The sequence below is a fragment of the Fulmarus glacialis genome, unplaced genomic scaffold, assembly GCF_000690835.1.
Source record: "Fulmarus glacialis isolate BGI_N327 unplaced genomic scaffold, ASM69083v1 scaffold16767, whole genome shotgun sequence".
In the NCBI taxonomy this organism is placed as follows: domain Eukaryota; kingdom Metazoa; phylum Chordata; class Aves; order Procellariiformes; family Procellariidae; genus Fulmarus; species Fulmarus glacialis.
Genome location: NW_009223949.1, coordinates 1 through 13,926, shown reverse-complemented (window position 1 = coordinate 13,926; position 13,926 = coordinate 1). Strand labels below are relative to the sequence as shown.

General features: G+C 38.7%; 1 protein-coding gene across 1 annotated transcript in view; it reads right to left on the bottom strand.

The window, feature by feature from the left end:
• LOC104079837 (chromosome unknown open reading frame, human C16orf70) overlaps positions 1–10,322 on the bottom strand; it is a gene marked incomplete at its 5' end in the record, with an annotated part of 22,006 nt that extends 11,684 nt beyond the window's left edge. The window contains 5 exons of the mRNA XM_009582006.1: positions 602–714; positions 2,423–2,520; positions 5,243–5,337; positions 9,898–9,977; positions 10,279–10,322. Coding sequence (XP_009580301.1) covers positions 602–714; positions 2,423–2,520; positions 5,243–5,337; positions 9,898–9,977; positions 10,279–10,322 — 430 coding nt within the window. The remainder of the gene's footprint in view (positions 1–601; positions 715–2,422; positions 2,521–5,242; positions 5,338–9,897; positions 9,978–10,278) is intronic.
• Positions 10,323–13,926: the final 3,604 nt, after the last annotated feature.

Below are 13,926 nucleotides of genomic sequence, written 5' to 3'. Positions count from 1 at the left end.
TAAGCCCCCCCAATCTCTGAAAGCACACACAAGCAGAAGGTATTCATCAGCCTTCATCAGTCACTTTCACTGCTGTCTCCTACAGCAAATGAAAAAATGAAAGTGGAATTGAATTTAAAGTGCAGTCTAAGGCTGCACAATTGATGTAGTCTCTTGCTGGCATTTTTAAAAGCCATTATATAATATAATAATATATATAACATTATATGGCTCACTGGAATCTCAGAAAAAGCACATGTACATAAGGTTTCTTGATTTCTCATGGTTTTTTTCCCGTGATGTACTTGCATCTGTTTTATTCTACGCATACACCTGGAGACAAATTCTATTTCTGCAAACAGACTCTAAGGATTTGGAACTACGGAGGACAGGGCTACAGTCCTCCGTGATTTCTCCAGGGCCAGGGAAATGCAGCGGCAGGCAGACTCACCTTCACAGGGTTTTTATTGGGTTTTGTTTCCAATAGTTCAAAATAAGGTATATAGAACACTTTGAAATCACCTGTAAAATCATCACAAATAACCTATGCTTAATTTATATAGGTTTATCCCTCTTTTCCTGAGGAAAGCAACCGGTTCAATGTTCCAAGTGTCACTAATACCTGCACTGAGTAGGCGAAGCCGTAAACCTGAGGGTCCAGTTCCATCTCTCAGAACATCAACGTTCTCAGCGTACACATTACCAAGGAAACAGCTGAGGGGCATCAAGGGAGCCCTGAAACCAAGCATACAAAAAATGTGCATAGGATTCACTTAATCTTCAAGTTTTCCATTAATAAGCAGGTACCAGTTCATTGGAACAGAGCGCATTAATTTTGACACAGCTGCATTTAACTCAGACTGAAGATTAAAAGTTGTATTAAACACAAGGATCAGAAAGTCTGGGAAAAGGAAGAGGAACAACAAGGCAGCACTCAAATGCAGGACCTTTACTTTTAATGAAACAATGAGCAATTTTCAACGGCTCCAGAAATTACAGAAACTGTATCTAGCCTTTGGATACCTCCTATGAGGACACACCATTTCAGACTTCTCTCAGGGAAAATGGAAGTTGTACAGTTTTTAAAGATACCTACTCCTTGAACTAGGCATATCACCCAAATGCAGCAGAAAAGCCTTCTCTGTGATGCTCTCACTGCTCTTGGGACGGTACTCCGTAGCCCAGAACATGAATTCAGCCTGTGTGGGTACACCACAAACAATCGTTCTGCTTTTCTGGGACAGTTCTCATTTTAATTCAATCACAATAATATTTGAGAAAATTATAACAGCCCCAAGAAAGATATTTTCAATGGAAGAGCTGCTTTTTTGTGTGTTAGTTTGTATATGCTCTGTAGAATTCACTTTTCTTTGTGAATTACTCCTCTGTGTGAATGACATGAGCTGAAGTCAGGCTCTCACACACACACCAGAGCCCCATGAGACAATTAGTGCTTTCACTAAAGCCCACCATGTCACAGATGGGCACAGACAACAACGTTTTTCTGAAGTGCACTTATTTCTAATTAGGAGACAATGCCTGCATAAACAAGGTTCCCTCCCTTCTGAGCAGTAATCCACAGATGTGTTAATCTTCTAGCATTAAAACGCAACTGTCTCCGCAAAAACTACCAACTTATCAGTTTGGGTATTTATAAGCTGAAAGGAAGAATTTACAGAAGTCCTTTCAATTTCTCCTTGAGTAAAGAATGCCGGGGAACAATGTTTTCAGAAAGAGCAAAACATCAGATGTCGTACAATAAATTACTGGTTAAAAGAAGACAGACTACAATACCACAGAAAACATTAACCATATTAAAATAGTACTATTCCATTAGTATTAAGGCATGAAGATTAGTTTCCTCAGAATGGTAGGTTCAGTCAGGCAACTGCAAATATATTGAATATATGGTATATTATGCATATGGCTTAAGCCTGAAAATACATATTTTATTATTTTTATATAGCGAGAGAGTTTAAGACCCTTGGCAGGGCCCTGCCATGACATACATAGTACAAAACACTACAAAATGACTGACTGCCTACACCAAGTTTGATTTGTCTAGGGAGAGGTCGTTAGCAAGCAAACAGAATATAGAGTAAGGATATCCTAACTGCATCTCTTACTAGACTCAGTACATATCCTCCTTTACTTAATGAATTCATTTTCAGGTCAATTGAATTAGCCTACTACAGCTGAGCCAAGCCAATTTTATAGCAACATAAATGAAACCAACATTTGATTATAAGATCTGAGGACAACGCCTATGGGAATTTGAAAGAGGTTGGTATCTAAAGGCATTCTGCACACTACTAAATTGACAAAAGACACAAACTGAACTAAAAAAGTATATGATTATATTCAGCATTCGCAAAACCCTAAATAAATGAGGAAGAAAAGGCGTATTTTAAATGATCAAAACAGCACAACCAGCTGTACATACTTGGTATCCTGCAGACTGTTTCCGTTGTAGATGTACATACGTTTCACAGTCGCACCATGTGGAATTTGCAGAGAGGCTAGACCATGGGCAAAGTTAGGCTGTGGATATATAAAATCATTCTATGACACACTGGACACTTCAGGTCAAAGTTATAAATTACATTAGAAATACAGTATATGCTTACCAATTCAGATAAGTCTCTAGCCAAAGACAAGGGGGAAGAGCAACAACAAAAAACCCTGGTAGAGGGTGTTTCTCTACATTACACCACCCCTGGATTCCCAAGCTGGGGTGAAATGCTCACTATGTTTATCCACCAAAAGATGGCACTAGTCTGACAATTAGCCATGGTGTCTACTGAGAATTCAAGTTTTCTTGGCTTGATCACTGACGACTAGCAATATAAGAATATTTGTACTGGTATGCTGTATTTAAGTTTTAAGAAATCGGCTATCTTAAAGGTAGAACTTCTTTTTTCTCTCCCACTGCATTAATTTCAGCCTTTCAACATTTTCGCTCATTTGTAAAATGCCTTTATCTGATGAACAGAGACTCATTCATTAAATAGATTTTCCACTCTCCTATCACCAGATTCTTACACATATTGTTTTGATAGGGATTTTGAGTGTTCTCATCAAATAGAAAGCGTGCTAAGGAAGTCAGGTTCATTCTTCTAGTGCGGTAAGAGCCTATTTCTTTCAACTCTGAAGATGACAGGACCTTCTTCAAGACTGTCAACATACTTTGCTGGCACTGAACAGATAAGAAAGCAACTTTGTCACAAGCAGTCAACAAAAAGCTAGGTGCACAATATGCAAATTATTATGGACATCACATAAGGTAAACAAAAAATTATTCTTAGGGGGAAAAAAAAAATTAACCTAGAGCAATGACTTTCTCTGCTGTTAGGTATTTAGAAGGGAACCTCCACTACTTAGCAAATCTAGAGATGCCCCGATTTCAATCCTCTTTCTGAATTTGCCCAGAACATGAACACCTCAAAACACAGCCTTCTAAAGCAGTCACGCTTTAGATTACTTTTTAACATACTTATGCCTTAGCAAGAGAGAAATCTTCTCTAGAGCCATGGAAGTGCCTGGGCCATATATGCCTCATTTCTTAACAGAAACAGTGTGAGTAGGTTTTCATGTTCCCCTCACCTGCAGCTTCTTACCAGCTATATAAAAAACCGAAAGTTTTCTTCAGAGTGTTTTCACTTCCATAAGCAGAGATTACACTCCTTTGCTAACTAGTTTAGCATTCCTATATGATCCTCTCTGAACTTGAAAGATTTTGACATCTTCAAATTTAATTTCACTTTTCAGTCTTCCCTGATGTTCCTCCCTGAAAGGCTCCACAAATAGTCATCTTCCCTGTGGACTGTTTCAAATTACTCTATCCTATTTCTACCTATTTTTATAATCCTGGGGAGAATTTTGCCTTTCACTCTGTGCAAACAACATTTTACTAAGCTCATCTGAACAACTGGATGAAAGACTTTGAGAATGCAAAATTATTTTCTCCACTGTTCTGGCAGCTATGAAGAACTGTATCATCCCCAAGAACCACACTACGTCCCTTGTAAAGCATATTCGCACCAAGCACTCTGTAACTATCCCTGATTATTTTCTTAGTTAACTGAACCACATACCAAAACATGACACACAGATGCAATGGCTAAGATTGATTCTAGCAGTTTTATTTTAACATCTTTTAGTTTTAGGTAGTCCTGCAAGGAGCAGGGAGTTGGACTCGATTATCCTTATGGGTCCCTTCCAACATGAGATATTCTATGATCTTTTCCAGTCTTCAGTATAACAATTGACTTTCTTAGCAGCTCAGCCATTTCATTCATAAATGCCCTGGGAACTCTTGCATGAAAAGCAACTACTCTTTCTTGGAACATTCTTTCTGTTTGGCTTATTAGGTTTCTATTTACCTTCCAATATTTCTGAAACCCAACTGACCTTCACTACCACTAAATAGTAACTTCCCCCACTTACCCCCTGTTGTCTCACATGTCAAAACACAACTACTGAAGTACTAGGCTGTGATATAAAAACGTGTGTCATCATGTTGGTTGATTTATCCCACTTTGTTTTGGCTCTTTGGCTTTTTATTTTAATACCATACAGCGCACATTCTTTTTAACTGATAAGCCTAGATAATACAACTGAGAGTGTTTCCATCCTCACACAAAACAAGTTACACATACGTTTTTGTTGGTATAGGTGGAAACCACAGAAGACATGATCTTGTTTCCACTACAGACAGTGATTTCCAAAGATTTCAGAGAACGTAATAATACGTTCAATTATTCAGTAACTCATCCAAACATTTGGTAAATATGCAAACAGGCATTGCAAGGAAAGCTCATTAATTTGGCTTTCTAAAAGCGCTCCTACTGAATGACACTTAAGATGAAAATGTATTTTATGAACTCTACCCTAGTTCAGTTGCATAATCACTTTGATGAGATTCAAAAATATCTGATAAAAGAACAGCCTTCCAGTAGATTGCTTAATATTTACGTATTTGCATAGAGAGCGCTCATATTTTTAGAAGAGTCCTTTCAACAACAGAATTGCTAGTCCCAGTTCATGATGCAAACAAAACCTCTAAGCATACGCCTTGTACTAAAAGGAAGAAAATTTTTAACTTTGAAATGATCACATAGCATGAATAAGAGCACAACTGAGGAGTTAAATTCCTTCCAAATTACTGGTTTCTTTTGCTTGCAGGCGAGACATGCTGTAGGTGATATTTTGCAAGTACCATAGAGGCAAAAAGACTGTCCATTAACTAAGAATGATTGCTGACCTCGTACTTCGGAGTTTCAGTCCAGGAGTCTAACTGAAAAGAAAACGACAGTCCTCTGAAATTGAGGTGAAAGAGTTGCTCAGCTGAATTATACACTAAAAGGGAAAAGAAAGTAAAAACAGAGTTACCAAAATAAACTAAGAATTCTCCAGTTCAAATCTAACAGCACTTTCACCACCTCAATGAATTTACTACATCTCAAGATGTGGGAGGAACACAATTGCACAGGACAGTAATAGTTTTCCTTTTAATTTGTTGCAGTAGAAACATAGCAATAAAAGAAACCTTAGATTCATTAAAGTAAGAGTTGCCTATGTAAGCCTGTAGGCACTAAGCTATCCCTAATGATACAATTATACAATATGACACAATCAATTATACCTTTATATCCCTAAAGTAGTTTAAACAGCTACTATTAGCGCAAAACAATTCTGTTCATTGTTATGTGAAACACTTGTACAATATTAACCAGGAAGTCTTTCAGACAGATGCGCCCAGAACGCTGATAAATCCCATATTTCACACCACTGGGAAGCACATTCCCGAGCGGGAGCTCACAGGTACCTCCCTGCCACTTCCACCTCTCCTCCCCAAGAGGAGCTCCCTCTCGCATGCCCCAGCTCAGCTACCCGCGTTCCCGAGTAATATGGCACAAGAAGGAAATGCTTCAGCCACACGGGTCCTAGGCCATTTACAATGACAATTAAAAATAGTATCACCAGAAACACCAGCCCATCAGTCAGCTTTTACAAAGAGCAGTAATAAATTAGAACACACACACAGACTTCCAGCTGTCATCACATCACAAGATGTCCAGATTTATCGCAATAAATTGCACAACATCAACTATAAACAGCAATAAAAGTCACCCCAGTACTTACTCTAACAAGACATACTGTTTTGTGGGACTGTGGAAAGCTTAAAAACTATCCCAGGAGACTGGGAACTTGGGAACAGTTTTGGGATTGATGCTACCAAACTTCAACCTGGGCCTGGTAGCTGCTGGGGGGAACATAGTGTTCTTGTAACACACAGAAGCTGGTTCATTTACAAAACAGTTTGAGAACAGCAGAGGCAAAAAACAATAAAGAAACACTCCAACAAGACAAGCTGCTTTCTTCCACTTTACCAAAGGAAATTGGTTCAATATTCTCTTTTTTTCTTACAATTTTATATTTAAGATGCATAGAGAGAAAATGCTTATAAATATATTTCCCCCCCTTCCCCAAAGCGCCTTTCAAATGTTCAACTTGAGAGACATGTCACAAGATAACTGGACAATGCCAGACCGCCCAGGATAGAAAAATAATAGTTGAGCAATAAGCACTAAGCTTTCAAAAGTCATCATTTGCCTTTTCTGCAGAATGTGCTGGGTAAGAGCATTTTCCCTGCTTGTCACTCAAAGGAAAACGTGTTGGGAGAGGGAAATGTTTTGATCTGCAGGAAAATTACACAAATCTCTCTCATGTGATATATTATGATGCATCTTTTCCAAAGCCCACAGCCAGCTGGAGAAGTTTTTTTCCCCTAGTCATGCCAAGTGTGATATCTGATTATATAAATCACATCAGTTCCCATCCCCTGTAATGTTTGTTGATGTTTAGGCTTAAAGGGCAAGGAATGTTTTTATCCTTATGAAGTTCCCTCATGTCTCCCTCAAGACCACATGTCACAACCACGTGACTGAACAAGGTAAGCCTTTCTTTCATTTTTTTTTTTTTTAAATTTATTTACTACACAGGTACCCTGCAGAATAATTAAATTCAAAACTGCTGATAGAAGCAAAAAGACTGCTTCTTTGCTGCTGCACTCTGGGTGAAGGAAGGGGAGAGAGTTTGCCTTCCAGGAAAGCAGCAGAGTGGGACCAGCTGGAAAACGTTCTGTAGAGCAGGACGGGACAAAGCCACTGACACCAGCAAGCCTGCAGAACAGACACAGTCCTGATAAAAGCAGAGGCAGATCCAAAAGTCAAGTCTTCCTGGGATCAAGCACAAGACTTTTCTGGCACCCCAGGGGAGCTTGGGCAACCTCTGAAGTCTGAGAGTTACAGAGCTAGACAACAGGATTTCCCCCCATCCTTGCGAGGCTGCTGCAGCAGGAGGGAAGGATGTTTTTTTTTTTCTTCTACCTTATGACTTCAGTTCAATCCCACAGCCCTTATCCATGCTGAATGGCACTTCGGCAAACAGCCACATCCACGAGGACTCAGAACAGGATGTGATTTCAACAGAACCACTGGCAAGAGCAAGCACTCCCCGCAGGAGGTCAGGTCAGAGAATCATGGAAATGTGGGACAAGATCTTGGCTTGGATGAAGCTGCCGACCTCCAAAGTGGTCATATTTCAATCAGCCCCATGACAAAGATACTACGATGTTTCAAACTAACATTAGCCAAAAAGTAATGAAGCTGGTTGCGATTTTCCTGATGACTCTTCTTTTTTAAAACCACTGATTTGGCAAAACCAAACCGCTCGCTGAAGGTCGGTTTCAACACAAAATCGTTGCTAACGTTTTGAAATATGTTTTGAAACTATCACTGTATGCTGTTGCAGGCAAGTTCTGCTGCAACCATCTTGGTTTTAAGTGAAAGACAACATTTTGTTTGAAATTCTAGTGGAGGTTAACACAGAGATAAACAAGATACTTTTAAACTTAAAGGCCTGCATTGGGGTTTTGGAGGAGTATTGGTACAGGGAAGAAAAGGGATGGTTATGTCATACTTTTATTCATGAAAACTGACCCTAGGTACTTTGGTCACATTAAGAGGAAGGTTTCTCTTCCCACCTTTCTCTCCCCACCCCAGCTCAAATTTTTGTGGGACATGAAAACACCATCATCATCCCTCCCATATGCTGAAAACCATTCTGTTTTTTTGCCTTTTCTGTTTCAGAAAACACAAAGAAAAAAAAAAAAGAGTTATCAAAAACGTGCATTGCATGAAACGGTTCAAACTGTTTATGACAGGCAGCTTAATACAGGGCACTTACTTCTGCTAAGTAGGCTGTTAATGGAAGATACTGTATTTCCAGTGAGGAAACTAAGTAAGCAAATGCACTAGTGAAATGGTAACCATTTTAATAAATACATGTTCATATGTACGTGTCATTGGATGAAAAGATGTTATGAAAAACTATCATCAGATGAAGCAAGTGTGCAAGTTTTCTTAATTGAACAATAGGCGCACAAGATCTGGCAAATTCAGCATGAGGACATGTGGTGCCAAACTATGCTTTTAAGTGCTTGCACGCAATTTTCTGCGGTAATAAAACATGCTATTGGTATCATAAGCAATGCTTACAGCTGGGTATTTTTTTTATGGTTCATAGCATCACAATTTTTCAAGCACTCCTCCTCTAAATATTTGCAAATAAACCATTGTCAAAGAACAAGCTAAAATTATAAATAGTCTTGTACATACTATTTCCATAATAGCTAACTATAGTTCTCAGAGTTTCTGCCAAAGAAGAAAGGTTAAGATCATGACCAAAAGCGAAATTTAAAAAGGCTGATTCTGGTCCTTGGAGTATTATGGCTAGAAATCCTCCAAGCTTCATTTATCTCAATCTGATATTCATCTACTACAGCAGGCTTTTATTCAATGATATTACTTTAGCCACATGACCCTCCACAGTTAATAAATCCTGTTCTGTAATGTGCAAGAGATTGTCTGCAGAGAACAGGAACAAAGACTGGATATGCAATTGCCATCAATCACAAAGAACGCTAGCCTATTTGGGATCAGCCTGACTGCTGCAAATGGACTGGGTTAAACTAAAAATAGAAAATGATGCTCTAAAAAGGGTATCTTGCCTATATGGAGTTAATCTTCTTTCTTGTTATGCCAGTTTGTGGCTTTATTTCTTGAAGGTTCCTGAGCAGTTTAATTATAAATATCCTCTTCAAAGTTTCACCAGTGGCTTATTTTCATCACCTAACAAACCCCTGAAATACACTCTCCATTTTCATATGCAAACAAGGAGCTTAAAGATAGTCTTTTTCCTGCTACAGAGGTGGTGAACAGCCAAGCAGCTGTGCAAGAGTCAGAGTGGGTTCAGCCAGGTTAATTAAACTTGTCCCGGTTCTGGTCATGCTGCACGTAGGCTGGCTTCACACCTCCCCAGTGCTCCCAGTAACAGAAAGGAGGCGCAGGGAGATGCAAGCCAGTTATACACAGGCTCAGACTTGATCCTGCCCTAGCAGGGGTATAACCATGTTCGCAGAACATAGAGCCTGAGCAAACAGTCCTGGCTGGCTCCGCACAGAGACCAGCTCAAACGTCTGTATGTTCATGGTATACTTAATCCCTAAGACCACTTGAGAGCTGACGATGCATTAGAATGTGTAAAACCAACAGCATCAACAACAAAGCTCACAATGTTCTGGTACTGTCGGTTCAAAACAGATCATTAATGGTATCTGAACACACCAGTCTGGGCCAATGACTCTCTGCCTCACTATTTCACTTAAAGAAAGTCACAATTGAACTTACAGTACATTTTACATGATATCCCAGCTATAAGAATACGACCATTCTGCAACACAACTTCAGATCATTTGACAACAGAAACGTCTACACATTTCTTTAGGCAGACATACAGGAAAGACTTCCTAGAAAGAAGTCTGTCAATCTGATTCTCAGAAATATTTCGGCTTACCTCCTGGATGTGTTGCTCCAAATGACTGATCAATTTGTTCTATGGTTGGAGCAATTGCCTGAGAGTTAAAATGGACACCACTGAAAAAGAAAACAAAATGAATCTGCCTTAAGAATATTGAACAGATGCTACAAATGTTTACTAATGGCAATACCACATTTAAATTGGAAGAAGTCTCCAAGACTGAAAAAAAGAGTAAACTGGTAATTTAACCAAGTGCTATGTTCAAGAAAGTATAATTATCTAAATTCTTTTTTCACATTTATTTTGGTTTTTTAACAAGAATGATTGAAAAAATGCATTCAGGATTAAAAAAAAAAAAAGGAGATAAACCAGTCACTGCAATCAAGAAGAAATCACGGGAGGTCTTAAGTCACTTACCAATATTTTAACTTCACTTTAGTCAAGTCATAAACTTCAATCACCTGAAACAGAGAAAACAGAAACATTACCATACTTCACACATTTGCGAATCATTACAGAGGCAAATTCTCATCAAAAGGCAAGACTAACTAGTGCTGCTTGCTCCCCTCCTTAACAGAACCCTGCTAGGATAAATCACACTGACAGAGACAGAACTCCGAAAACTGACTCAGCAGCTGCGCATCTGAAACAAGTACTGAAGAACAACTATGGGTTCAGTACAGTACCTCGAGATCCCGCGTAAATCGGCACTGACCTGCAGAAAGCTGTTCACTAATATATCAGCATCTTGATTTCTGCAAAGATTACTCTTAAGCAAGTTCAAAGGAAAGTAATAGCAAAGGTTAGCTAATTAGGGGATCCTCTAACGAATGTCAAACAGTAGGCCATTCCTTGGCTTGCTCTTATTACCCTGAAGAATGCCTGTGCACGGTACTAAGTCCTAGGACTGACTGCACTGTTTTAGCTTTCCAACTCCTAAAGTAAAAGATGAACACAGGAAGACTAAATAGTAGTATTCCATTTCAATACTACATAAGAAGATACCTAGCAATCTCTCCAAGCACTACAGAAGATAATCAGAAGAGCAGCCCACAAAGAATCAGAGCAAGCCATAATACCTAGTTCTGATATTTATTAAATATTTTAGACGTTATTGATTATTCCAAGAAGCTCCCCTCTCTGCAGACAATATTAGGTATGGAGCCTTTGTTCTGAATACATTACTGCAAACGTGCATCTGAGATTGATTTCATATGATTTTTATGTGACTGTTACTGGATCTTGAGGCTAGACTGGGTTTTAAGCAGATCATTTTTGGTCAAACACAAGCTTCTTCCACCCTACATATGTGTTCCTCTGTCAGCAAGAAAAGGAAAATATGTAGAGCACATCATATCTGCTGTAAAGAAAAGATAAAGCACTTTTTATTGCTTGTATAATCCTCCAACAAATCACTGGCAGATTTAGAAAGGACTCGCTCTTCAGCTAGAGAATAAAGCAGAATTCCCCAGGGAGCTTGCTACCAAATGTGGCTTTAAAGCCTAAAAATATCACCAGCTAAAAAGGAAGTCTTGGTTTTGGGAGATGCCCGGCAAATAACCCGAAATAAAACAACTTGCAATGCTTAAACCACTATTAAAGAAGAAAGGGGAAAATGGGGGGGGGAAATCAACAGTTAACGGTATGCTGTTGACTCATAAAAAGTTGAAAGTTGGAAGAGTTCTCGGAAGCACTTTGTCTGCTCGGGAAGCCCACACATTTCAGGATATAAGTAACAAATGAACATTCTGGCAGAACCAACATAAAGAAGAGCAAACAAATTTTTCTTCTTAATAAATATACTTTGAATTATGCTTCTTGGAAAAACCTGGTTATCCAGTATTTTAATTCAAATGCAGTTTGACATGGCCAGGTTTCCTTTACTGCACAGCTTGTTAAAAACAAGGCTACTTTTATGAAAAGCTAGGAATGATTTTACATTTTTTCAGTAACCTTGCACATCTTCTTCCCCCCCCTCAAAATGTTTCTGAAAATAGAGAAAACCACCCCCCCCACACATCTAGTTTTGCAGCAACTACCGGAGAGCATCGGGCACTCTCCTGAAGTTCTGCTGACCTGAAGTTCTGCTGAAACACGCTGCGGTGGTGGAAGACAAAAGGACGAGTCAAACAACAAGAAGGAGCAGTGCACGAGGAATAGCACATTGCACAAACGAGTCCCCTGTGAGAGAAACACCCTGACAGCAGCCAACAGGCACTGATTTGCCATCGGCCTTCTTTCCACGATTCAGACAGACCAATTCATGTCAACATTCCTTGTTACTAACAGCAGAGGAAGAAACAAGTGCAACTGAGCAAAATTTAAAGGTAGTCAAACAGTCTCATAAAAGTAATGAAAGACACACATATTGAAGAACGACTGCAACAGGCCATAGCACTAGAAAAAGGTTAATTTTTTACTACAGACGCTACCCTGACAAAAGGATTAACATGATTCTATGTGCAGAGGCACAAAAACTGAGAAGACCAAGGACTATCCAGTGATGCGTTTACTACACAGCAGAAGGCGGTTGGTTTAAATGAGTAAAACCTGATGTTTTGTCACACTCACTGTTTTGATAATTACTACCCAGCAGGACTCAAAAATATTTGGGTATCTACTAACCAGCAATAACAGACCAACGCCGTGAAATCTAACTCTTTCTCCACCTCAGAGGGAGCATGTGCGAGAGACCTCGTTGCTAAAATTCATAGCAATGTTTTCAGAACCTGGTCCTGGATCTACTCTTTCACATTAGCTCACGTCAGTAACACCTCCTGCAGTGCTTTGGCTACTGATGGTGAGTAGAGAGACTATGCACAAGCCTTCCTCCCCGCCCTGAAAAAAGGGAGGAAACTTTTTAGGAATATTGCTATGGCTTTATTCCTGCACCAGCTTCTTCGGGTCTGTCAAGACTTTCCATTTTAGTAGCCTGTATTTCAATCTCTTTTTCACAACCAAATCTAATAGCAAGTGTGTGTTAAAAAAACAACACAAAAGGCAAAGAAAAAAGGCATCCTGATTTTTCCAGTTTTGCTGCTGCTGAGCAACACCGAAAACACAGAGTCATACCATCTTAAAAACAAGCATTACTTATTCTACACCTACACTATTCTTTAACAAGTCCTGTTGCTCACTTCTGAACTGATCCCACAGAATTTCTTCTATAAAGCTTTCTGAACACTTTTACAAGTATAAATCTTCACAGCACTGTATGCATTTACACAGCTTTACTCTTCATAGTTAAAAAAACCAAAAGGTATCCTTAGACCACTGAACCATGACATACTAGAAGAGATTGTTTTTTTCTAATTTTTTTTTTTTTTTTGAAACAAACCTAAAGACACATACCAGAAGAGTTTGGTTTTTCTATTTTTTTCTTTCAAACAAATTTTAAAACACATTGTAGAGAAAGGTGAGAAGAAAAGCTCTTGCATAGTTCTTAGAACACTGGGTGCTGAAATGACAAAGTCAGACCCTCAAAAACTGGAGATGAAGAGGCATGGCATACACTAGTTACAGCACTTCAAAAACACGACAAGATTGTGACATTCCAAAAAACATCAGTAAGCAAGCCATGCACTTGAAGTGATGATGTCAGTTTTGAGTTCAGTCTCCTTAAGAATTAAATATATTTTGGAAAGAATTTGTACAGCAGGTGTAGCTTACACTGATAAAGATCCATCTGACAAAGAGAATTTTCAAGATATTCTCTTAAAAATTGTAAATTCATATACGCAATCTGAATAATTAAGTTCTAAATCTTGACAAAAATAAAAATCCCATTATTACAGAATGACTTCATGAACAGAAACTACCATAAGGTGAATACAAACTGAAATCTGGCAAAAAAGTGCTCAGTTGTCCCCCATCTGAGCTCAATTTGAACTGAAAATTGTTCTTCAAAATGTGTATTTTTATAGTTAATATAAAAGAGATTTTGAAAAAGAAAAATACAAACGTACCATGGCATAACAGGCTACTACTAAAGAAATAAGTACTTCCAACAACTACTAATTCAGGTTGCTATTCAACAATTTTTTTTATATATATATATAAATTTTT